Source organism: Oncorhynchus mykiss, chromosome 6, assembly GCF_013265735.2.
Source record: "Oncorhynchus mykiss isolate Arlee chromosome 6, USDA_OmykA_1.1, whole genome shotgun sequence".
NCBI lineage: Eukaryota > Metazoa > Chordata > Actinopteri > Salmoniformes > Salmonidae > Oncorhynchus > Oncorhynchus mykiss.
The window spans coordinates 45,196,891-45,220,657 of NC_048570.1; the positions used below are offsets into that span (position 1 = coordinate 45,196,891).

At 41.0% G+C, this 23,767-nt stretch overlaps 1 protein-coding gene across 3 annotated transcripts in view; it reads left to right on the top strand.

The window, feature by feature from the left end:
• LOC110526028 (coiled-coil domain-containing protein 60) overlaps positions 1-23,767 on the top strand; it is a 49,826-nt gene that overhangs the window by 9,772 nt on the left and 16,287 nt on the right. For all 3 annotated transcript variants that reach the window (XM_021606612.2, XM_021606609.2, XM_021606610.2), the window contains exons 3-7: positions 68-144; positions 5,834-6,082; positions 17,471-17,575; positions 20,486-20,576; positions 21,292-21,553. In XM_021606612.2, coding sequence (XP_021462287.2) covers positions 68-144; positions 5,834-6,082; positions 17,471-17,575; positions 20,486-20,576; positions 21,292-21,553 — 784 coding nt within the window. The remainder of the gene's footprint in view (positions 1-67; positions 145-5,833; positions 6,083-17,470; positions 17,576-20,485; positions 20,577-21,291; positions 21,554-23,767) is intronic.

Consider the following 23,767-nt stretch of genomic DNA (forward strand, 5'->3'; position numbering starts at 1 on the left):
GTTAAAAACTGTCTGCTTGTCCTTTTGTTTGTTGTTGATGTTGTTGTTTGATGTTGTTGTTTTCTAGAGCTTGCCATTTCGTTGCCCCCAGGCAGGGAAGAGAGAGGATGCAGTATCTCTTAGGAAGCATCTGGGACATACCAGGTGAGGCTGGTGTGTGTGTGTGTGTGTGTGTGTGTGTGTGTGTGTGTGTGTGTGTGTGTGTGTGTGTGTGTGTGTGTGTGTGTGTGTGTGTGTGTGTGTGTGTGTGTGTGTGTGTGTGTGTGTGTGTGCGTGCGTGCGTGCGTGCGTGCGTGTGTGTGTGCGTGCATGTGCGTACATTTTTTTACCAGAGACTATCTATTGACTCTATTGACTTAATTTCACATATTTCCATCAGCACATCTCGATACATCACATTTTCTGTAGATAAGCCAGTATTTATCACACTTATACAAAAATGTAATCACTCATATTTTAAAGCTCCTGAACAGTCGTTCTGAAAAATACTTTTTCTCTAATGGCTAACTATCAGGAAGTTTGAAAAGCCAGGCTGAGTGGGCGGGTGCTTATATTCATGAGCTCGCCTTAACTGACAGCTCTTTGAAACACCTACTGTATGTCAAATCATCTAAAGTCAATTTGGCAATAGCAACTCAAACAACATTGAAATTGCATCAATTACCTATTTTTATTTTTTACATATATCTCCCGTTTGGCATGTCTCTTGTGAAACGGTTCACAGCAGCACTGACGCATGTGTTGACTTGACAACTGCGTCAGAGTTTTGAACGACTCTTCCACCCATTTTGTTCCATGCTGGCTGAAGACCTAGCTAGCCAGTAACAAGCTAGCGCCAGATACAGATGAAAGGGGAAACATATACAGTAAGTATCTTTGCCGTAGATGAAAAGGGTCAACTTTCTATTATATTTGCTGACACTCTACAGTCAATTTTTTTGGACCATTAGAGTAACTATTAAGCTGTATAAACCTCGCCTCTAAATTATGTAAGAGAATATCATGTTACCATTAGTGTATTAAAATGAGAGTCAAGGTGATGTCACCTTTTATCCCTAGTAATGAATCCAACTTTTAACATGGGGGAGGGGACCAGTAACTTTATGATTCAACTTTATCAATATAGAAGCAACAGTCATTATTCATACTTTGATCACCATACTTTGATCTGGTTTCTTTCAAATATCATCCAATTTCATGAAAACGTGATTTTGACTGTTCATTACCTTTAATACACATCTCTACATTACATAGATAAATGTCATGGTCAGGATGACAATGCATCCACTTTCTTATATCAACAGTTTTACAAGACCACTAAAAAACAAATTAAATGATGTTTAATTCATCAAACAAACATGTAAATGTAAATGAGGTTGGATGAAGAAACTGCATAGGCAACAAAATGCGACCCAAATGGTACCCTATTTGAAAATATAGTGCATACCTTTTGACCAGGGCCCATAGGGGTCTGGTCAAAGGTAGTGCACTACGTAAGGAATAAATAGGGTGGCAATTGGGGCACAACCATGGTTACTGTCAAGTATCATGTGATGTGAAACAGATTTCCCCATTGAAGTGCTGTCTGATGTGGCATTTGAGAAACAGGCAGCCCTGTGATGTATGATGTAGATATCTGGAGAGATGCTTGGTGAGCCATGAGAAGATCTGATTATACATAACAAGGAATCCCAGTGGAGAATACATACCACCAGAGAGACTGATGTATTCAGTCATAGCAGAGGAATAGAAGCTCTGCATATGACTACCATGATTATTAAAGGGCTGTGTCCCAAAAGGCACCCTTTTCTTTAATGTAGCGGATTACTTTTGACCAGGGCCCTTTTGACCAGGGCTCTGGTCAAAAGTAGTGCACTATGTGAAGGGACAGAACCCTTTAATAATCACAGTAGTCATATGCAGAGCTTCTATTCCCCTGGTATGACTGAATACATCAGTATCTCTGGTGGTACGTAATCATGTGTTTTCTGTCAACAAAAAATGGCAACATACTAATAACAAATATCGATGGTGACCATTTTTGTGATATGATAAGAGAATTACCTGGTACCATATTATATTTAATTTTATGGGGTACGAAAATACCTGCGGTATTTCTTCTGTATAGAATATGACAATACAAAAAATAGGGTATAAAGTCTTCCCAGATATAAAAAGACAGTAAAGGGTAGGCTATTGCCACTTAGAAACAAACACTGAAACCCCTCTCTATTATTTGCACATAGGGAAAACAGACACTATTCATTAGGGCTATTTGTCTTTTTCTCTCCCTCTGAAACGGTAACCTTTCCTCTCCTCAAACACCTGTATGAATTATTCAATAACCTGGGTTTTATAAGAAGCTGTCAGAAATGTCAGCCATTTTAGGGACGCCCTTGGATGTCCTGAGAGGGTGTAGTCTGTCTGCACGCCCTGTGGCGAGGCTGAGAGTTGTTATATACACACACACACTCACAGACACACACACACACACACACACCAAATGCCACGTCTGGTCTGTGCCAGGTATCTGATGCCCGCAGGACACAGGGATGAGAATATTCAACTGACATTCTGTTGCATTTCAACACTACATTGAGAGGATAGAATACTGGGATCAATTCCATTTCAATTCCTGTCAGCTGAATTGGACATGGAATTTCTCCATAGGACTGCAATTCAATCCCTTAACTACCTATAATGTAGGTGGAATTTACCCCAACCATTACCATTTAGGACAGACCTTGTTCTGAACCAGGTTCTAACTAAAAAAAAGTGGATATTTTCCCATTTCTCCCTTTTACATGAAGAGCCATTTCAGATTGGCCTTCTCTCTGTATAGGGACACAAAGCTTCACTGCCAAATCACTGTATCGCTCCTTCTCAACTTGTCATGTCCTGACCTTAGTTCCTTTTGTATGTCTCTATTTTAGGTTGGTCAGGGCGTGAGTTGGGGTGGGCATTGTATGTTTTGTTCTTGTGTTTATATTTCTATGTGTTTGGCCTGGTATGGTTCCCAATCAGAGGCAGCTGTCAATCGTTGTCTCTGATTGAGAACCATACTTAGGTAGCCTGTTTTCCCACTTTTGTTTGTGGGTGGTTATTTTCCTTTTCAGTGTTTTCACCATACGGGACTGTTTCGGTTTTCCTTTATTCTCTTGTTTGTTTGTTTTCTGTGTTCAGTGTGATAAATCTGACGAACACTTACCACGCTGCATATTGGTCCGATATTTCATACTCCTCCTCAGACGAAGAGGAGAACCATTACACAACTTGTGAACTACATGCCGTTGGTTGCCTAGCAACAGGCTAACTGCTACCTAATACCTCTTCTGATTTGACCTGTTGAAGAAATTAAATCACTTCAATTTCCCCAACAGTCAAGGAAGAGTAACGCTGCTCATTTACCAACCGAACACTGTGAATTATTTAAACGACTCTAAAGAGTTCCTTTCATACGTATTGGCATATCACCTATATTAAAAACCTTTTTTCAATGTTTCTGTCACCTTTGGCATAGTCTCGCCTGCCAGACTCATTTTTTTGGGGGGGGGGGGGTGATTTAGCTAATATCAGGTTTAGGCCAAGTTTTGAGGCTAGCAAAATGATATTGATTGGAAGCTCAATACTTACAGGATGTTAAACGTACATCACTGAAATCAATGGAGCACTAGACCTGATCTGAACTCTGCCCTGTGTGTTTAATAAACAAGCAGCCTTATTAGCCTTCTTTAAGATGCATTTTAAGCATTGGAGTTCCAATATTCTAAAGACACAGCAATATAACCTACACACATCTGCATCCCAAAAGGCACCCGACTCCCTAGTGTACTTTTTTTGGAGAATAGGGTGCCATTTGGGATGAAGACTAATTGAATCAGCGGTGATGCACCACAAGTGACTCTCTGGCTTCAACACCTGAGATGTAAGGGCAATGGTAGACTCAGATACTGCCTTTGTCTAGTCAACAGTATGTGGGGAACACCATATGGCAACTTATCTGAGAATGTGTTGCTGCTGTGATGCTATGATTCACTACAGATGCTGAGAGATGGATAGAAAGATGCTTTGATAAAGGCATGGCAGCATTCTGGATTAAGACATGGCGCATGGGGATTTGGATAGGGAGAGTCACCGATCTGGAGTGGGCTGTGGTATCACAAATAGAGCAAGCAGGGAATGCTTCAGATTTAAGCAATGTTCAGCCTGAAACAAATTAACATTCAAGAGTTCAAACACTGATGGCCTCCATGAGTGTGTGTGTGTGTGTGTGTGTGCCTGTGGGCGTGCCTTGCGTGTGTGCGTGCGTGCCAGCCTGTATGAACAGTGATGTCGTCCGAATATGCAGCGTTTGTCTGTTTGGCTCCGCTCCTGGGGGAAGTAGCCAGCAGCCACTCATCTAGTAGCCAGCTGCTCACTAGATGAGGAATAATGATTCACACAGGACGGCTCTAACGTATACAAGGCATTGTCCTTGTTGTTGTCCTGTCTGACTTGAAGGAGAGAATTATTCCACAGTGGTGTCTATTTATCTCATCTCGGGTCATATAATGACACGAGTAGAAGATATTTTGTGTTTAAGATCAGTTAAATCTCCACAAGTAGTCATTTTGGAAAATGTGCATTCTATTATAGCTAAGACCAATGCTTGACCAGCACTTACAGTAGGCCTAGCAGACACACTTATGCAGAGCAATTTGGGTTGAGGGCCTTGCTTAAGAACACATCATCGGATTTTTCACATTGGGGTTTGAACCAATGACTTGTTGGTTACTGGCCCAATGCTCTTAACCACTAGGCTAAATGCTGCCCTCCGGCTTTAAGAAAGGCTAAATGCTGCCCTCCGGCTTTAAGAAAGACTAATGCGTGACCAGCAGTAAGCCTGTACTGTAGTGTACGATTGCAACCAATACTCCATTCTAGCAGATTATTAGAAGCAATAGAATCATGCTCTTCGCCCAACTACCAAGGCTCCTTACTCATGAGTGATGATTAAGGAAAACTGAGGCGTATTACAGTTCATTCAGCCGCAAAGTCAAACCATGGCTATGATACTTGTGTGCCTGCATGTGTATCCGTGTGTTCGTGCATCCATGTGTGTGCATGCCTGCGTATCCAAGTGTGTGTGTTTTAATTTCCACCAGTAGCATAGTAATGCGAAGTAATGACGCATGCAGCCACCGGTGAAAACCAGCAGACATGGTTTGGAAAGGAAGGGAAAGGTTATGGGCAGGTGCTAAATCACTGTAATGAAACCATTAGTTTGCCACACGTCACGTATTTCTCCCCAAATTCTCTATTTAGGATTATAATTTCAGCCTCTGTGATGATTTAGGGACTTGGTCCACTCTGATTGGTGTGATTTCAAGACCTGGCCCACTCCGATTGGTGTGATTTAAAGACCTGGTAACTTCATAAAGCTGTGATCTATGACAGGTATATGTTGTCTGCTTAGGAATTAATTACACAGGTGATGCACATCCTCAATTGACTGCTGTATATGGAGTCGGTCCTATTCTGTTTTTGGGTTGGGGCTATTTTCGGTCACTGTAGTAGGGGATTTAACATATTTGTGACTCTTTTTGTGTAAGTAACAGAAGTGGTTTCTGAGAATCTTGGTGGCATGACTAAATAAACTAAATATTTTAAGTAAATCTGCCTGAAACCTGAAGAATTGTGTTATCTGCCTAAGTTATGGCCTAGGCTTCAGGTTTTAACACAATATTGTGACATGTAGATTACCCACTCTCAAGCCCAGTCACATGCTGTATCGGTATGTACAGTATCCATATACTCATCTCGTGTGTGTGTGTGTTATGTCTCTATCCCCCAGCCGTTTGGTGTCAGCGGTCAGACAGGGCCGGGGTTACTTCCACCTCCTCCAGAAGAAGGAGAAGGAACAGGAGGAGGCGCAGCAGAGGGAGCAGAAGAGGAAAGAAGAGTGGCAGCGTGTCCAGCCCCGACCTCCCTGCTCAGAGTCTGACTCTGACAGCGACCCAGGGAGGAAGAAGGCCCAGTCAGCTCGACCTTTCACCCCCATCCACTGCTCCCTGACTTCCCCTCAGGCCTCTGAGCCACCACAGTGAGTCCTCACCCTGTACTGTACATCACCTAATACAGTGATACCCTTCTTCACCTTATGTTTAAAGGTGTAATATGCAGAAATTGCTCTGCCATTTCCTGGTTGCTAAAATTAGATATTTTCAATAACCAAAACTATTGTAATTTCAGCTGTTTGAAGCTGGTGTACGAAACCAAAAGTAAAAGATGCAAAAACGAAAATTAAGAACGGGAAGCATAGAAATATCGCACATAGAACAGATTTACCGCTTCTTAGTCTTGCGTTCAATGAGAATGACAGATCTATACCTCAAATTTCTATGTGAATTTGGTCAGGTCACCCAAATAGTTACATATTGCTGCTTTAAATATATGATGATGTATCACTGAGATTCAAAATACACTTTAGCAAGGTACTATATAGCATCATAGTATTCTGTAATATATAGTAGGTGAGTAAAAAGTATATACAGGTGATTAATGTTTATATAACTTACAGTGCCTTCAGAAAGTATTCACACCTCTTGACTTTTTCCAAATGTTGTTGTATTACAGCCTAAATTTAAAATGGATTAAATTGAGATATTCTATCACGGGCCTACACACAATACCCCATAATGTCAAAGTGGAACATTGTTTTTCAAAATTAAAATGAATTAAAAAGGAAATGCTGAAATGTCTTGATTCAATAAGTATTTAACCCCATTGTTTTGCTAGCCTAAATAAGTTCAGAAGTAACAAGTCACATAATAAGTTGCTTGGACTCACTCTGTGTGCAGTAATAGTGTTTAACATGATTTTTTAATGACTACCTCATCTCTGTACCTCACACATACAATTATCTATAAGGTCCCTCAGTCGAGCAGTGAATTTAAAATACAGATTCAACCACAAAAACCAGGAGAGTTTTCCAATGCCTCGCAAAGGGCACCTATTGGTAGATGGTTAAAAATTAAAAAGCTGACATTGAACATCCTTTTGAGCATGGTGAACTTATTAATTACACTTTGGATGGTGTATCAATACACCCAGTCACTACAAAGATACAGGCTCAGGGATTTCACAGTGAGAACAATGGTGACTTTAAACACTTTCAGAGTTTAATGGTTGTGATAGGAGAAAACTGAGGATAGATCAACAACATTGTAGTTACTCCACAATACTAACCTAAATGACAGAGTGAAAAGAAGGAAGCCTGTATAGAATACAAATATTCCAAAACATGCATCCTGTTTGCAACAAGGCACTAAAGTATTACTGCAAAAAATATGGCAAAGCCATTAACTTTTTGTCCTTAATATAAAGTGTTATGTTTGGGGCAAATCCAATACAACACATTACTGAGTAGCAGTCTCCATATTCTCAAGCATAGTGGTGGCTGCATCATGTTATGGGTTTGCTTTTAATCGTTAAGTACTGAGAAGTTTTTCGGGATACAAAAGAAATGGAATGGATCTAGGCACAGGCAAAATCTTAGAGGAAAACCAGGTTCAGTCTGCTTTCCACCAGACACTGGGAAATGAATTCAGCTTTCAGCAGGACAATAACCCATAACACAAGGCCAAATCTACACTGGAGTTGCTTACCAAGAAGACAGTGAATATTCCTAAGTGGCAGTTTTGACTTAAATCTACTTGAAAATCTATGGCAAGACCTGAACATTTTTGTCTGGCATTGATCAACAAGCTTGAATAATTTTGAAAAGAATCATGGGAAAGTGTTGCGCAATCCAGGTGTAGAAAGCTCTTAGAGACTTACCAAGAAAGACTAAAAGCTGTAACTGCTGCCATAGATGGTTCTACAAGGTATTGACTCAGGGGTATGAATACTTATTTAAATGAGATCTTTCTGTATTTCATGTCCTATAAATTTGCAGGAAATACTAAAAGCATGTTTTCACTTTGTCGTTATGGGGTATTGTGTGTAAATTGTTGAAAAAAAATATACACAATCAATTTTGAATTCAGGCTGTAACAAAACTAAATGTGGACTATGTTAATGAGTATAAATACTTTCTGAAGTAAACACATATTTGAAATCTGAAATGCCTACTTGTGTCTTTGGAAATGGATTACAGTTGAAGTCGGAGGTTTACATACACCTTAGCCTAATACATTGAAACTCAGTTTTTCACAATTCCTGACATTTAATCAGAGTAAAAATTCCCTGTCTTAGGTCAGTTAGAATCACCACTTTATTATAAGAATGTGAACTGTCAGAATAATAGAATAATGATTATAGAATAATGATTTATTTCAGCTTTTATATCTTTCATCACATTCCCAGTGGGTCAGAAGTTTACATACACTCAATTAGTATTTTGTAGCATTGCCTTTAAATTGTTTAATTTGGGTCAAATGTTTCGGGTTGCCTTCAACAAGTTTCCCATAATAAGTTGGGTGCATTTTGGCCCATTCCTCCTGATAGAGGTGGAGTAACCTAGTCAGGTTTGTAGGCCTCCTTGCTCGCACACGCTTTCTCTCGCCCACAAATTTTCAATAGGATTGAGGTCAGGGCTTTGTGATGGCCACTCCAATACCTTGACTTTGTTGTCCTTAAGCCATTTTACCACAACTTTGGAAGTGTACTTTGGGTCATTGTCCATTTGGAAGACCCATTTGCGACCAAGCTTTAACTTCCTGACTGATGTCTTAGGATTTTGCTTCAATATATCCACATAATTTAGCTGCCTCATGATGCCATCTATTTTGTGAAGTGCACCAGTCCCTCCTGCAGCAAAGCACCCCCATAACAAACAGTTATAGTTTTGTTTCATCAGACCAGAGGACATTTCTCCAAAATGTACGATCTTTGTCCACATGTGCAGTTGCAAACCGTAGTCTGGTTTTTTTATGGCGGTTTTGGAGCAGTGGGTTCTACCTTGTTGAGTGGCCTTTCAGGTAATGTTGATATAGGACTTGTTTAACTGTGGATATAGATACTTGTATACCTGTTTCCTCCATCATCTTCACAAGGTCCTTTGCTGTTGTTCTGGGATTGATTTGCACTTTTCACACCAAAGTACGTTCATCTCTAGGAGACAGAACGCATCTCCTTCCTGAGCGGTATGACGGCTGCATGGTCCAATGATGTTTATACTTGCGTACTGTTGTTTGTACAGATGAACGTGGTACCTTCAGGTGTTTCGAAATTGCTCACAAGGATGAACCAGACTTGTGGAGGTCTATAATTTTTTTCTGAGGTCTTGGCTGATTTATTTGGATTTTCCCATGATGTCAAGCAAAGAGGCATTGGGTTTGAAGGTAGGCCTTGAAATACATCCACAGGTACACCTCCAATTGACTGAAATTATGTCAATTAGCCTATCAGAAGCTTCTAAAGCCATGACATAATTTTCTGGAATTTTCCAAGCTGTTTAAAGGCACAGTCAACTTGGTGTATGTAAACTTCTGACCCACTGGAATTGTGATACAGTGAATTATAAGTAAAATAATCTGTCTGAAATCCATTGTTGAAAAAATGTCTTGTGTCATGCACAAAGTAGATGTCCTAACCGACTTGCTAAAACTGTAGTTTGAGGCTATGTATTTTTGCAGGCTTTCATGATAAGTTTTGAATAAGTCTGACAAATAAGCATTGGATTTTAAAGAGGTACTTCACCTAAATTACAAAATACAAACGTTTGTGTCTTTACCTTGAAAGCAGTCTATGGACAAGGAGACTGCAATCTATGATTTGGTTACCTACAGCCATCAACCATTAATATTAATATTTCCTGTGTAAAGCATTGGTGTAGTGATAACAATCCCTGGCATGTGTCGCGTACAACCTGAGAACAGGGATCTATCCCTGTTTCCTACCTTGCATCTGTTTCTCCCATTTGCCTGTTTCCCCATCTCATTTCATTACTGTCTGAATAGTGTCAAACCACCCTCCCCCCCAAAAAAATCATACTTTTTATTTTTTATTTAAACTTTATTTAAAAAAATCTAAAAGTAACAGTCATCGAATTTTGAGTGTACATTTAATGTTACTGTTCAAAGCATCCTAAATACACCTACATTTGTAATTTTAAAATGTTATTTTAAAAGTTAAATCAAGGGTGCAGTCTGTCTGCAGTTTTGATGAGAAAGTTTCAGGTTTGTTCATAAGATCTCAATATCTTTGCGTGGGTGTCATGGCGCTGTAAAGCAGCCTAAACAAAAGAGCTCTTTAAATGTTGTACGTATGTTTGATGTTTTTATGTGTTTTTGTTTGTTTCTTAATCAGTTTTTTTGTTTGTGATAAGTTGTTAAGTTGTTGATATGGTGGTTGTTACCCACAGAATTGCAGGACTGATGACAGGTTGACTTGTCTGGTTTGGCTAGCTTGCTAGCTAGTTTGCGTTTAGAAAATGCATCTCAGCACCGGCTTCTTGATCAATGAGACCTGACTACATTATGAAAATGGCAGAGAGCTTGTGGTGAGGAAGACTACTCTGCTCTGGGCTTTTTTTGCGCTGTAGCAACAGCAGAGGCTACACTTGTGGTTTATGGAGGAGTATGAAGTCCAGGCTAGAGAGAGATTGAGCTGAGGAGGACATCGGGGCCAGCAAGCCAACCCCATCACCTGGCAATACAGGCCACAGAGAGGCAGAGGATAACATCAAAGCCAGCAAGCCAACTGCATCACTGTCATCTGGCATCACCTTCATCAAACTCAGTTTAGGAGCCTGAGATTGCTGATCTACGTTTTGTTATGTCTTAAATGTGTTACCCAAGTATGCCTAGTAGGATAGGTATTCTATGCTTATGTTTGTTCATAAAAAAAAAAAAGTTATTTATGAGTACCACAGTGGAAATACGTTTTCAAACTTTTTTATGTAATCCTCAATGATATTAAATGCATGATCCACATGTGCGGCTGTATTGTGTTTTACATTGTCAAATAAATTGATCTATCTGTAACGGCATTGCCTCATTTAAAACGCATGAGAAAATCATTAAAAGGTTTTGGATATCTAGGAATCTCTGCAATCTCTGCCCCTCTGCACCTTCTGCTTGTCTCTGTCTATGTTTATCAATTTGTTCTGTGTCAAACAGAACTATGTATGCCTTTCTGTCTTGTCAGTTATCCTTTTATTCCCTCTTTGTTAGTCATTACCACAACAACCCCAGGTTTAACCGGACAAATTGTCAACAGAACATGATAAATAGTTAATATTTAAGTGTCTAATTATTGTCTGACAACTATTCCTGGTTTCAGCCTTTCGGATTCATCTTATCTTTTTCGGATGTCCTTTCATAACAAATTCCATTGATGTGGCAGCTAAATCAGAGTTTGACATTTTGAAAAGCTGTCAGGTTTCTTCTCGGACAATCATTCTGGTTAGATGAGTGGGAATTGATTCATTCACACAAACAACAACTGCAGAGAGATCCCCTTACAATGGCTTATGAGACAACTTTAGCTAGATAAAGCCAGTGATCCTCTTTTAAACAGAGTAGAATTGATTGTATAGATTTCACGATTAAAAAGTAATTAGACAAAAAGGTGAACAAATGATCAAAAAAGTAGAAAGTGAGCTGTTTACATACTACAGAGAACAGGCAGAGTGAATGAAGCCAATAACAGTAGGAAGAGCCATTGAGGCAGGGAATAAAGTGAAACCGCCTATCCTTTCACTCACTCTCTCTCTCCACCATACTGTCACCAGCAGTCAATCAGTAGTCTGTCACAATAACCAGGTTTCCATCCAACCTTTTTATGCGAGTAAAGTACATGTCCGATAAAAAGATATGTAATGACAGGCTTGATGGAAACAGAACATTTTCCGGTAAACTTTCCACATGTCGACAAAACAAAATATGCTAGACAAGGTGGGATCTTTTTGTCTTGGTAAAATGAATTATAGAATAAAAAAACACGATCTGGCACGCACCCAGAAAAGAAGGCAACAGTGATGCCGAAACGTTTGTAAACACCCAATAAATTACTGGGCGTTTATATATGGAGTGTGCGACTCTCTTTATTTTGATAGTAAAATGAATTATGCCATAAATGTCGGTGGAAACGCTTTTATGTGCAAATATTGATAGACTATAATAACCATCATATTCATATTCAAATCATATTCGAGTACATTTGGAGTCAGGCGATGACGTGTGGTCCTCCCACTACGACTCATCGGGAAAGCATACCGTTTATTAGGTTACAGATTAAATAAATAATGATGAACTTCACAGGGTTGTGAAAGTGCAAGGTGATGAGCTTGATGCTCCTTTCCAATAAATATCGAGGGTCGTATACTGGTGAGATGATAATCAATGCTTGACTGCCGTTTGACAAATACAAATAATCTAGCTCATTTGTCTATAATAATAATCTCATCATGTAGGCTATATGCGTGATCTAGCCAATCTAACAACGCGCACACAGCCTGTTGGCTTGAATGCACGTGCCATTGTCAGAGTTTGCACACACAATATAACACAACATTTTTGTGAGTAAATCGTCAGTACAGTTGAAAATACGATGGAAACCCATTTATTGTTTTATCCGGTACATGGGAATTTAACCACAACATGTATTTTCTGTTCACTATGTCATCACACACAGATTTTGGAATATTCGCATAAAAATCTGTCGTCAATTGGATGGAAACCTAGCTACTGACACCTTCACGCCTCAAGGCCGTATTACCACATTCGTTACACTACACCAGGAATGGCAAGTCCAGTACTCGGCGGCCTGAGTTGCCCTTTTCTACATTACACAGATGTCTCCTCACACGTCAAACACAATATGGCCGTCTCTCCCCTCCCATCTCTCTATCTCACTCTCTCTCACACTCTCTTTTTCTATCACCCTCCTCCCCATCTCTCTCTCTGTCTATCTAACGTTATCTCTCGCTCACTCCCTCTTCTCCCCTTTCGCTCAAATGAGTGGGTGAGGTGGCCTTGATCAGAAAGTGGGGCAATTTTTCATTATCAAGGCAGGGATGTATGTTGGCAGTCCTGGCAGGGAGGGAGAGAAAGAGTGAGAGAGGGCGGGTGGATGGATGGGAGGCAGATACAAATCTTGTAGATTAGGATCCATCAGAACACGGATAACAACCTTTGAAACATGGTTATTTTCTGGCGGTTTCTCGGCTAACAGCAGGGGTATATTTTCCAGCGACAGTAGGCAGGTTTCCATTGACTCATGTTTATACGACAATGTCGCAAAAAACACGGTGACTGACATGCGTAAGGGAACCAGCAGCTATAGATGTTCTAAAGACAACATTGTTATCCATTCGGCAGCGGTGGATTTTCCTTTTGTAAAACATTTCTTTATTTTGCAAATAATTCTGATGGAAACGTGTTTTTCAAATAAATGATGATTTTAAGGCACGTGACGTGATCACATAACTAGAAAGCTAAGCTCCACATTTAAATCTAAAAGCCTACTGCTTGCTAAATAAATTGTTCAGGTGTAATAATGTGTCTTTGCAGGACAAGGATTTTCTTGACTTTCAAGAATGTATTAATTGCTTCGCCTTGCGTTTATGTTTGGCTGGATGCAAGTTTTACCATCAAGTTATTTCAGATCTAGACTACCGGAGTGCAAGTTTCACTGTGTCACGAACGGTGGCGATGCGTTGGCACATGATAATTATTAGAATATTGCAAATATTAGCGAATCTATCCCCGATGGCTTTTTCGGTCTAACTGACATTAATCATGTCAGTCAATGCATACAGGCGGTCGCCAATTTATTAATGCGCAATTTGACTAAATTGATATTGGAAACACTTCTACAACTTAATATTTCGACACGAGGTTTTTGCGAAAACTTTATTTTTAATGTGACGTAATTATGTCCAGCTGCTTTGATCGACACGACAGTTTAAATGGAAACGCACGGCAGCAGGCAATTGTCGCATCTATATTCTATGCCAACTGTCTAAATGTCGACAAAAAACAACTGGACAAGTGAATAATGGAAACGTAGCTAGTGATGTGAATGTCTGAGGAAATGAAGTTGAACATTTTGAGTTGGGCTATGGGTGATGGATGACTCATAGCCTAGCTCCACCACTGGAGTCTCATGGGGGAAGAACAGCTCTCAATAATGGCTGGAATGGAGCATATGGAATGGCATCAAACACATGGAAACCATGTGTTTGATGTATTTGATACCATTCAATACATTCTCAGCTATTACCACGAGCCCATTCTCCAAATTAAGGTGCCACCAACCTCTTATGAGCTACACTCTCAGAAAAAGGGTACAGTTAGAGTACAGTAGTGTTCCCTGGGGCACAGAAATATCAAAATACAGATAATGTACCTTCAGAGGTTCCTTTTTGGTACATTTTTTGTACCTAATATTTAAAATATAAAGGTACAATGATTATTTTTGGCCACCCGTGGTTGGAAGTGTTGTAAAAGTTTAAGTGGTCTATGGTTTTGTTAATTAAAGTTTTTATAAAAGCTTACAGGTGTTGGATCTTAATTTGACAACTTTGTTGTTGCTGAAAATGTTCTTGCGCTGCAGATGAGCTTCGTGATTTGCATTAATTCACCAGAAATCCACACCTACACATGGTTTTATTAACACTATTGCACTTTTCAAGTAGCCTAATTTTGGCCAGCTAATAGCCTAATAAATAGCCACCGATAAAGCAACATAATGAACTAAAAGTTAAAATCCTTGTTGCTGCAGGGTTTTTTCTGCAACAATACTGGTCAAATTAAGATCCTACATACACTACTGGTCAAAAGTTTTAGAACACCCTACTAATTCAAGGGTTTTTCTTTATTTGACTATTTTCTACATTGTAGAATAGTAGTGAAGACATTAAAAAAAATGAAATAATGCATATGGAATCATGTAGTAACCAAAAAAGTAATAAACAAATCAAAATATATTTTATATTTCAGATGATTCAAATAGCCACCCTTTTCCTTGATGACAGCTTTGCATCACTATCACTAGCCATCACTAGCTAAGGGAATAAATCCACTAGGTTGCTAGCCTAACCTAAGGCCACCATACTTTATATCTGTAACACTAAAACTGAAACTAAATACAATACATGTCCAAATGTATGTGGACACCCCTTCACATTAGTGGATTTGGCTTTTTCAGCCACACCCTTTGCTACCATGCAATCTTCATAGACAAATATTGGCAGTAGAATGGCCCCTACTGGAGAGCTCAGTAACTTTCAACGTGGCACCTTCATAGGATGCCACCTTTCCAACAAGTCAGTTCATCAAATTTCTGCCCTCCTAGAACTTCCCCGGTCAACTGTAAGTGCTGTTATTGTGAAGTGACAACGTCTAAGAGCAACAACTCCTCAGCTGCGAAGTGGTAGGCCACACAAGCTCACAGAATGGGACCAACGAGTGCTGAAGCGCGTAGCGCGTAAAAACAGTCTGACCTCGGTTGCAACACTCACTACCAAGTTCCAAACTGCCTCTGGAAGCAACGTCAGCACAATAACTGTTGGCTGGAGCTTCATGAAATGGGTTCCCATGGCCAAGCAGCCTCACCCAGGCCTACGTTCACCATGCGCAATGCCAAGGGTCGGCTGGAGTGGCGTAAAGCTCACCACCACGAATCTGGGTTTGGCGGATGCCGGGGGAATGCTACCCACCCAAATGCATAGTGCCAACTGTAAAGTTTGGTGAAGGAGCAATTATGGTTTGGGGCTATTTTTCATGGTTCCGGCTAGGCCCTTTATTTCCAGTGAAGGGAAATCTTAACGCTTCAGCATATAATGACATTCTAGACAATTCTGTACTTCCAACTTCCAACTTCCAACAGTTTTCCTGTTTCAGCATGTTTCAGCATTTTTAGGTCTGTTTCAGCATGACAATGCCCCCTTGTACAAAGCGAGGTCAATACAGAAATGGTTTGTTGAGATTGGTGTGGAAGAACTTGACTGGCTTGCACAGAGCCCTGACCTGAACCACATCTAACACCTTTAGGATGAATTGGAACGCCGACTGTGAGCCAGGCCTAATCGCCCAACATCAGCGCCCGACCTCACTAATGCTGTTGTGGCTGAATAGAAGCAAGTCCCTGTTACTGTAATTTAATTATGCCATTGTGTTTTCATTAATTGAAAACCCTTAATCTATTTTATGAGAATTTGTAAGATTCTTGTTTGCATAAAATAGACGGAGATCAGCCATTTCAATAATAGGTAACAGAATTTATTCTCGGAGCGCGCTGCCACTTTACCACGAGCAACAGTTTATATACAATAACAAGACGTAATTTCATGGCTTAACATAATACCTTCCTCTCGACCGGGACCAAGTGAGGTTAATGGTTCATTCTAACTTACTAACACACTCACAGGTCACACAACATAACTGAATTAACTTTTGACCCCCCAACATTATCGATCACCACTTAGCTGACAGTTCTAATTAACAGAAAACCTAGGAATGCACTCACTTCCTTATCTCAAAACCCCAGAGCTCAGTTTCGTCGGTTCAACCATAGGTTAACTACATTATCTGTTTACCTAATCCATAGACCATTCCTTTCTTCCCAGTTGGAATGGTGTTCATTAACTTTAATTACTCCTTGTCTGTGTCACACAATCCCTTCTTATGAACTCATATTGTTAATCAGATATAATAAAACAGAGTATAAGTTTACTTAGTTACAGTTCCATTTGAAATGATTTGTTCAGTCATATAATCATAATTTTCCCAACAGTCCCCGCAGAAATTTTCCAACATCTAGCGGAAAGCCTTCCCAGAAAAGGGTGGGCTGTTATAGCAGGAAAGGGGGGACCAATACCATATTAATGCCCATGAATTTGGAGTGAGAAGTTTGATGAGCAAGTATCCACATACTTTTGGCCATGTAGTGTAATATAAAAACAAAATATGAATAGTTTATGAAACTAAAACTCAATAATACTATCAGGTTTCAGGTAAGACCCAAGTGCAGACTATTGAAGTAACAATGTTTATTGTAGCAGGGGCAGGCAAACGACAGGTCAAGGCGGGCAGGTGTCGATAATCCAGAGTAGTGGGGCCAAGGCATAGGACGGCAGGCAGGCTCAGAGTCAGGACAGGCAAGGGGCAAAACCAGGAGGACGCGAAAAAGAGAGACTGGGGAAAAGCAGGCGCTGAGACAAACCGCTGGTTGACTTGAACAAACAAGATGAACTGGCAACAGACAAACAGAGAACACGGGTATAAATACACAGGGGATAAGTGGGGAAAATGGGCGACACCTGGAGGGGGGTGGAGACAAGCACAAGGACAGGTGAAACAGATCAGGGCGTGACATAAAACTAGCAAATCAGGTCTGAAAACTAACTGAAACTAAACTGAATTTCAAATGACAAATTGAAAAATTAATAGAAATAAAAAAGGAAAATAAAAACAAAAAACTATAATAACCTTTCCTCTCAGGACTTCTGCATGCACTGTAAGCATTGTTCTTGTTCTTTTAGAGGGCCCATATTCCGCCAGCTGTGCTGTCTGAACTGGTTGCTGGAGGCCCTGACTCTGGACAGGACCGGGAGAGCTGGACCAGTCACGTCCTGCTGGGATCTCAAGTAAGATAGTTTTATGGACCCAATGCAGCTTGGGTTGGGTTAGCTATTGTGTTGCTGCTACATAGTGAAAGGGCAGAGGCCAGGACTGAATCACAGTTTTGACCAGGGTTGGAGAGTAACCGATCACATGTCTGATTACCCATAAAACTGTAACTGTAATCAGTTACGTTTCCAGCAAAAATATTGTAATCAGATTACAGATACTTTTGAAAAACTAGATGATTGGCTTACTTTTAAATTCAGAAAGGATGTTTGTGAAAAAATACATTATGACACATTTCTGTTTTCTCAATGGCATTTAATTCAACATGTAAAAAAAAGCACAAGTTTAAGTTTGTTCCACCTGAGCGAGTCTGGCCACAAGTTAGAGACCACTATGATGGCACACTAAATGCATTTGATGGATCTTGACTATCCAGGACAATCAAGAAAAAGGAGCACTATGTTGCTGCATACATCAGATTTATTGACAGGACAAGAAAACAATGGGCTACGTTTCGGCATGAATCGCCTTCATCAGAGCCCTTTTCCCCCAGGATAGTCACCCGTTGAAGTATCCTAGGGTAAAGGAATGTTTTTTGGACAGCAGTTTATCACTTAGAATGCCCAATAAATTGTTTCATTCTACAGTAGGCGCGATGCTAGTAAGGATATTGGAACAGAGGCTCAGACATGAGTGTGGTTCATACAGGAAGCCTGGGGTTGAGGCAGACAGACAGTGGTAAATGAACTATAAACCAAAACCTCGGGGGGTAGAGCCGAGAGAGGAGATTGCATTCCTCTATCTCCACGTCCTCTCAGGTTCACTATATACCTACCCTGATACTGACCCAACACAGGAAGGGAGGAGACAGAGATTGAGTAGAAAACCCACCCTACTCTGCCATGCTGTACAGCACCAAGCTGCATAACCATAACTCAAACCCACTGTCATAACCATATCCATTCCTTTTACTGACAATACTATTATCATGATACACCGAGGATATAGATTTCTTCCTCTCTCTCAATCTCATTTTCTCTCTCTGACACTTTTCTCTTCCTCTCACTCTTTTTTTCATCGTTCACTATCTTGCTCTGACTGCAGCCTTCCCATCTTCTCTCGCCTCTACCTCTTTTTCTTCTTTTCACATTTTCAATCCCTCTATATTTGTCTCTCTTTCCTAATATGGAAGTGAGAATAAGTAGCCTGAAAAGCTAACGATTTGAATGCTCTGCTTCTGAAGGTGTCAGACGAGACACTGAGAGGCAGAATGGATGGATTCAGGAAATGTACAAAGCGCCGTCTCTGTGCTCTGCTCTCACAATGGGGCTTGGTAGAATGTATTAGGAAATCATCACCCATCTCTCTCTGGAAGTGTTGAATTAGTGATGGGAAAGGAAGGAAAAGAGGAGGGAGGGCCGAGGGATGGAAGGCAGAAAACAGTATGTCACAAAAGCGCTCCTCTGAGTATTGCAAGTAACTGCCTGAGGCCCTTCCGTCCTCACTGACTCTGCTCTGAATCACATTTCCTATCAGTTTAAGCTTTATGGGAGAAATTATACAGTAGACGTATTACAGAGAGAGACTGAAATCATATCACAAGGTTATTATAGTTCTACAGCGGTTTCCATCAAATCAACTTTTATTGGTCGCATACACGTGATTAGCAGATGTAGCGAACTGTTTGTGTTTCTAGCTCCGACAGAGTATAATATCTAACAAATTACACAACCAATAATTTTTTATTATACTAGGTAAGTGAGTAAAGAACAAATTCTTATTTACTATGACAGCCTACCAGGGAACAGTGGGTTAACTGCCTTGTTCAGGGCCAGAACAACAGATTCTTACCTTGTCAGCTCAGGGATTTGATCCAGCAACCTTTTGGTTATTGGCCTAATGCTCAAACCACTAGGCTACCTGCCACCCCAGACACACAAATGTAAGTAGGAATGAATTAAGACTATATACATATGGACGAGCGATGTCAGAGTGGAACGGACTAAGATACAGTAGAATAGTATAGAAAACAGAATGTGCATATGAGAGGAGTAACGCAAGATATGTAAACATTATTAAGTTGAATGAGATACCGTAGAGAAAACAGTATATCCACATGAGATGAGCAATGCCAGATATGTAAACAGTAAATGACTAAGATACTGTAGAATAGTATAGAATACAGTATATACATTCGAGATGAGTAATGCAAGATATGTAAACATTATTAAGTGACTAAGATACAGTAGAATAGTATAGAATACAGTATATACATTTGAGATGAGTAATGCAAGATATGTAAACATTATTAAGTGACTAAGATACAGTAGAATAGTATAGAATACAGTATATACATTTGAGATGAGTAATGCCAGATATGTACACTACCGTTCAAAAGTTTGGGGTCACTTAGAAATGTCCTTGATTTTGAAAGAAAAGCACATTTTCTTTCAAGGGATTACAGGTGGAGACTGAGCACACACCCTTGTGGGGCCCCAGGTAGCCGAGTGGTTAGAGCGTTGGATTAGTAACTAGTGAAGGTTGCAAGATCGAATCCCTGAGCCGACAAGGCAGTTAAACCCACTGTTCCTAGGCCATCATTGAAAGTAAGAATTTGTTCTTAACTGACTTGCCTAGTTAAATAAAGGTAAAATCAAAAAAGGATCAGTGGAGATGATGTTTCCTCCCTTCACAAGCTGGATGTACCATGTGTGTGCAGTGATCAAAAAAAAAAAATCAAGGTAGTGAATTATGATATGTATAATGGTCAGGGTCTTGCCATTCCAAGGCTGTGTATGTGTGCATGCCTCTCTTTGTCCCCACTCCAAGGCTTGGTGGTGGGGACAAGGAATGTTGCGGTGTGATGAATGTGTCTCAACTCACACACATCCAACCCTGCTAAACACTTATTTTTTCCTGTTACCCAGGGACCCTGGCCAAGGAAAAACCACCCTAAAGACCCTGAATAAAGAGAGAGCCATAGAGACCAAATGGGACCAGTTTGTGTCTCTGCAAAAGGTCTTTGTCTTTTCTTTTATCTCTCTATGCCTATCCACCTCTTGAGTTTAATTCTGGGGTTGTGTCCTTAAAGGGGTTGTCACTTAAAGTCATATTACCTGCTCAGAGGAGGCAAAACAAGCCTTACAGCACACACACACACACACACACACATACCCATACATAGACATTTGTCGCTCACTCACACACGCACACAGCCAGACACATACACACTTCCAGCCAGACACATACACACTCCTTGGGGATGCTTGCCTGTGTGTGTCTGTGGCAGTAGAGGACATTAGGAGAGCTGAGAGCTGTTGCAGCTGAAGTCTTGTGCTCCTCTCATCTCCTGCTCTCACACACACACACACACGCGCACACGCACACGCGCACACACACACACATACACACACACACACACACGCACACACACACACACACACACACACACACACACTGATAGACAGGCTGGAGAGAGGGAAGGGCACAGGGGAGAGAGAAAAAGAGATGGAGAGAGGAAAGGGAGATACGTGACTGTTTCCTCTGCAAATCCTCATACTCTATGTCCTCAGCCAAGGAGAGATGTGTGTGTCTGCTTGCCTGCATGCCTGTCTGTCTGGGTATGTACGTGAGTCTCTGTGTGCCTGTGCATATGCAAGGCTCTAGGTGCGCTTTTATGAAAATCTATGCGTGGAAATCCCCTCTGACACCTCCTTCTCACCTCATCCCCCAGCCACGTAGAACAGGCTCCAGGCCCTCCCGCTCCTCCTCTGGTCGTCTGTACCTGTTGAAGGGGTCCTCCCTGAGCGTAGCCTCCTCCTCAGCCCTCACCACCCCTACCCTTCTGGGCAGCCTGTCCTCCCTGGGCCCTGGGATAGAAGACACTGGAGCTACATTAACTGGAGCTATAGTGACTGCCACTGGAGCCAGCCAGGATAGTGCGGAGCAACCAGGAGCAGGAGGGGACTCCGAGACAGAGCTGCCCATGTCAGAGTGTAAGTAAATAGTCTTGTATGTAATATTCAGAGGGTTCTCTGTGGTTAAAAATGGGTGCAATATGGTGAAACCTGAGGGGTAGTGTGTGTGAAGGTTGTGTCTGTGTTCAATGGGGTTGTTTTGTGGAGCAAACGCCTCTCTCCTCATCTTTCTGTGTGTTATATTCTTTGGAGCTCTCTGTCAGCTCACTGTGTGTGTGTGTGTGTGTGTGTGTGCGCGCACGCTCAGAGGAGGTGACGTGTGTGCCGGGGCCCGCTCGTTACTCCATGTCATCTGGTTCTGCATTTTTGGAGCCAGAATGAGCCCTATCTGTTTCCCATCAGCCCTGTCACTCTGCAGGAACATCTGTGGCGTGCGCACAGAACCCAAAGACCCCCACACACACATCTACACACAGAACCCAAACACTCGGATCCCGTTGTCATAGGAACAGCTCTTCCTTCTGACGTGATCGTGATATGACACACACCCTGGGCTCAAAGTGAAATGTTTGTTTTTGAGGGGATGTTTTCCTCGTACAACACGTCACTTCTGACTCTTACACTGCATCTGATATGGCACCCAAATCCCTCTGTAGGGCACATTGGGCTCTGGTCAAATGTAGTGCGCTATGTAGGGAATAGAGCGCCATTTCAGATGCAGTATAGGAGCCAGAAGTGAGAGAGAGAAAGCCTCCAGACTTGTCTGTATTGCGCATGCCAGGGTGGAAAGACTCGCTCTCAGAGATTTGCGTTTGTTCCTTTGGGTTGATTTCCTCCCAATGCTGTTCCAGCAATGAAGCCCAACACAACACTGCTGCTTTCTACCCTGGTCACTGTAGTCAGGTCACTAAAGGGCCCGCTAGCTGGACGGCTAGCTAAAGCCTCCCTCACTACTCTCCAGCTCTGGCTTCCCAGAGTGCTTTGCATCAAAACTGGAGGATAGTTAGTCAACGGATCTATCCAAGAGCGATCAGAGCCTTCGTTATGCTATCACATTCTGACGAAAGACTAGTTATGTTTGCCCGAGTCATCGTCAGTTCGTTGTCGTACCCCCCCTCCCCCTACTCCTCATGGGTTAAAGCAATTAACTGCTCTTCTCCATAATCCACAGAGTTATGCCTCAAATCCAGAAATTGGGCACCAGCGATATTCAGCTGAGCTCACTCACTCCGCCCGCCCCAAGGCACATTTCTACCTGAAAAAAAAAATTAGGAATGCGTCCTGAATAGCACCCTCTTCCCTATGTAGTGCACTACTTGTAAACAGGGCTCATATGGATCTGGTCAAAAGCAGTGCACAATATAGGAGATAGCGTGTTATTTGGGATGCGAAAATTAGGGTGAAGGGAGGGACTTTCATTTCTTTAATTTTAAAAACTCTTTGATGAAAAAGGAATCAACATTTGGGCACTCATTATTTGAAGATTTTCATAAAAGATAATACATTTAAATTATGAGCTAATTATAAAATTATATTAAATCTAAAGCCAGAACAATTGGTTACAATGATTGGCTATTATCATTTTTGACGGTGTGTTTTATGGTGGGGTTTTTCCTATGAGGTATCTAGCACATTAATCACCACGTGATTAATTTTGTCTCACATAATATAAGTTGCATAATTGTAGTTGGTGTATTTTCATATTTTGATTAATGTATTCCATTCTTTTCGAGTGCTTTATGAAGATTTAGTGCAATGTCATTTTATGTGTGTCACTTGTGATGTATTCCACCATAGTGTGTTTCAAAGAGATCTTGTTCTGTAGCCAACAATCTGTTCATCTGAACTGACTTTGAATTCATTACTGCATCTGAACAGCAGAGGGAGCTAGGGGATCATTTTTGTCTCATAAAACTTTACTCTCCTGACATTGACATTTTAGTCATTTAGTAGACACTCTTATCCAGAGTGCATACATTTTAATACCGGTCCCCTGTGGGAATTGCACCCACAACCCTGGCATTGCAAGTGCCATCCTCTGGCAAGTCCTTCTGGCAATTACTCTGAACTGAGGGACACTGTGGATGACAGCTTTTGATTTTCTCATTAAATAGCCTACTATTCGACTTTATGATTTTGCTCCTTTAAAAAAAGTAAATCATTTCTTTGTCGAATCGTCTCTAAAAAAAATACAAATAAAGATAACCCTATAGCGGTGACACCTGTGAGACGTGAGTCCTATAGGCTACAGAGAGAAGAACAAAACGCTGTCCTTATAATATTGTCACTGTT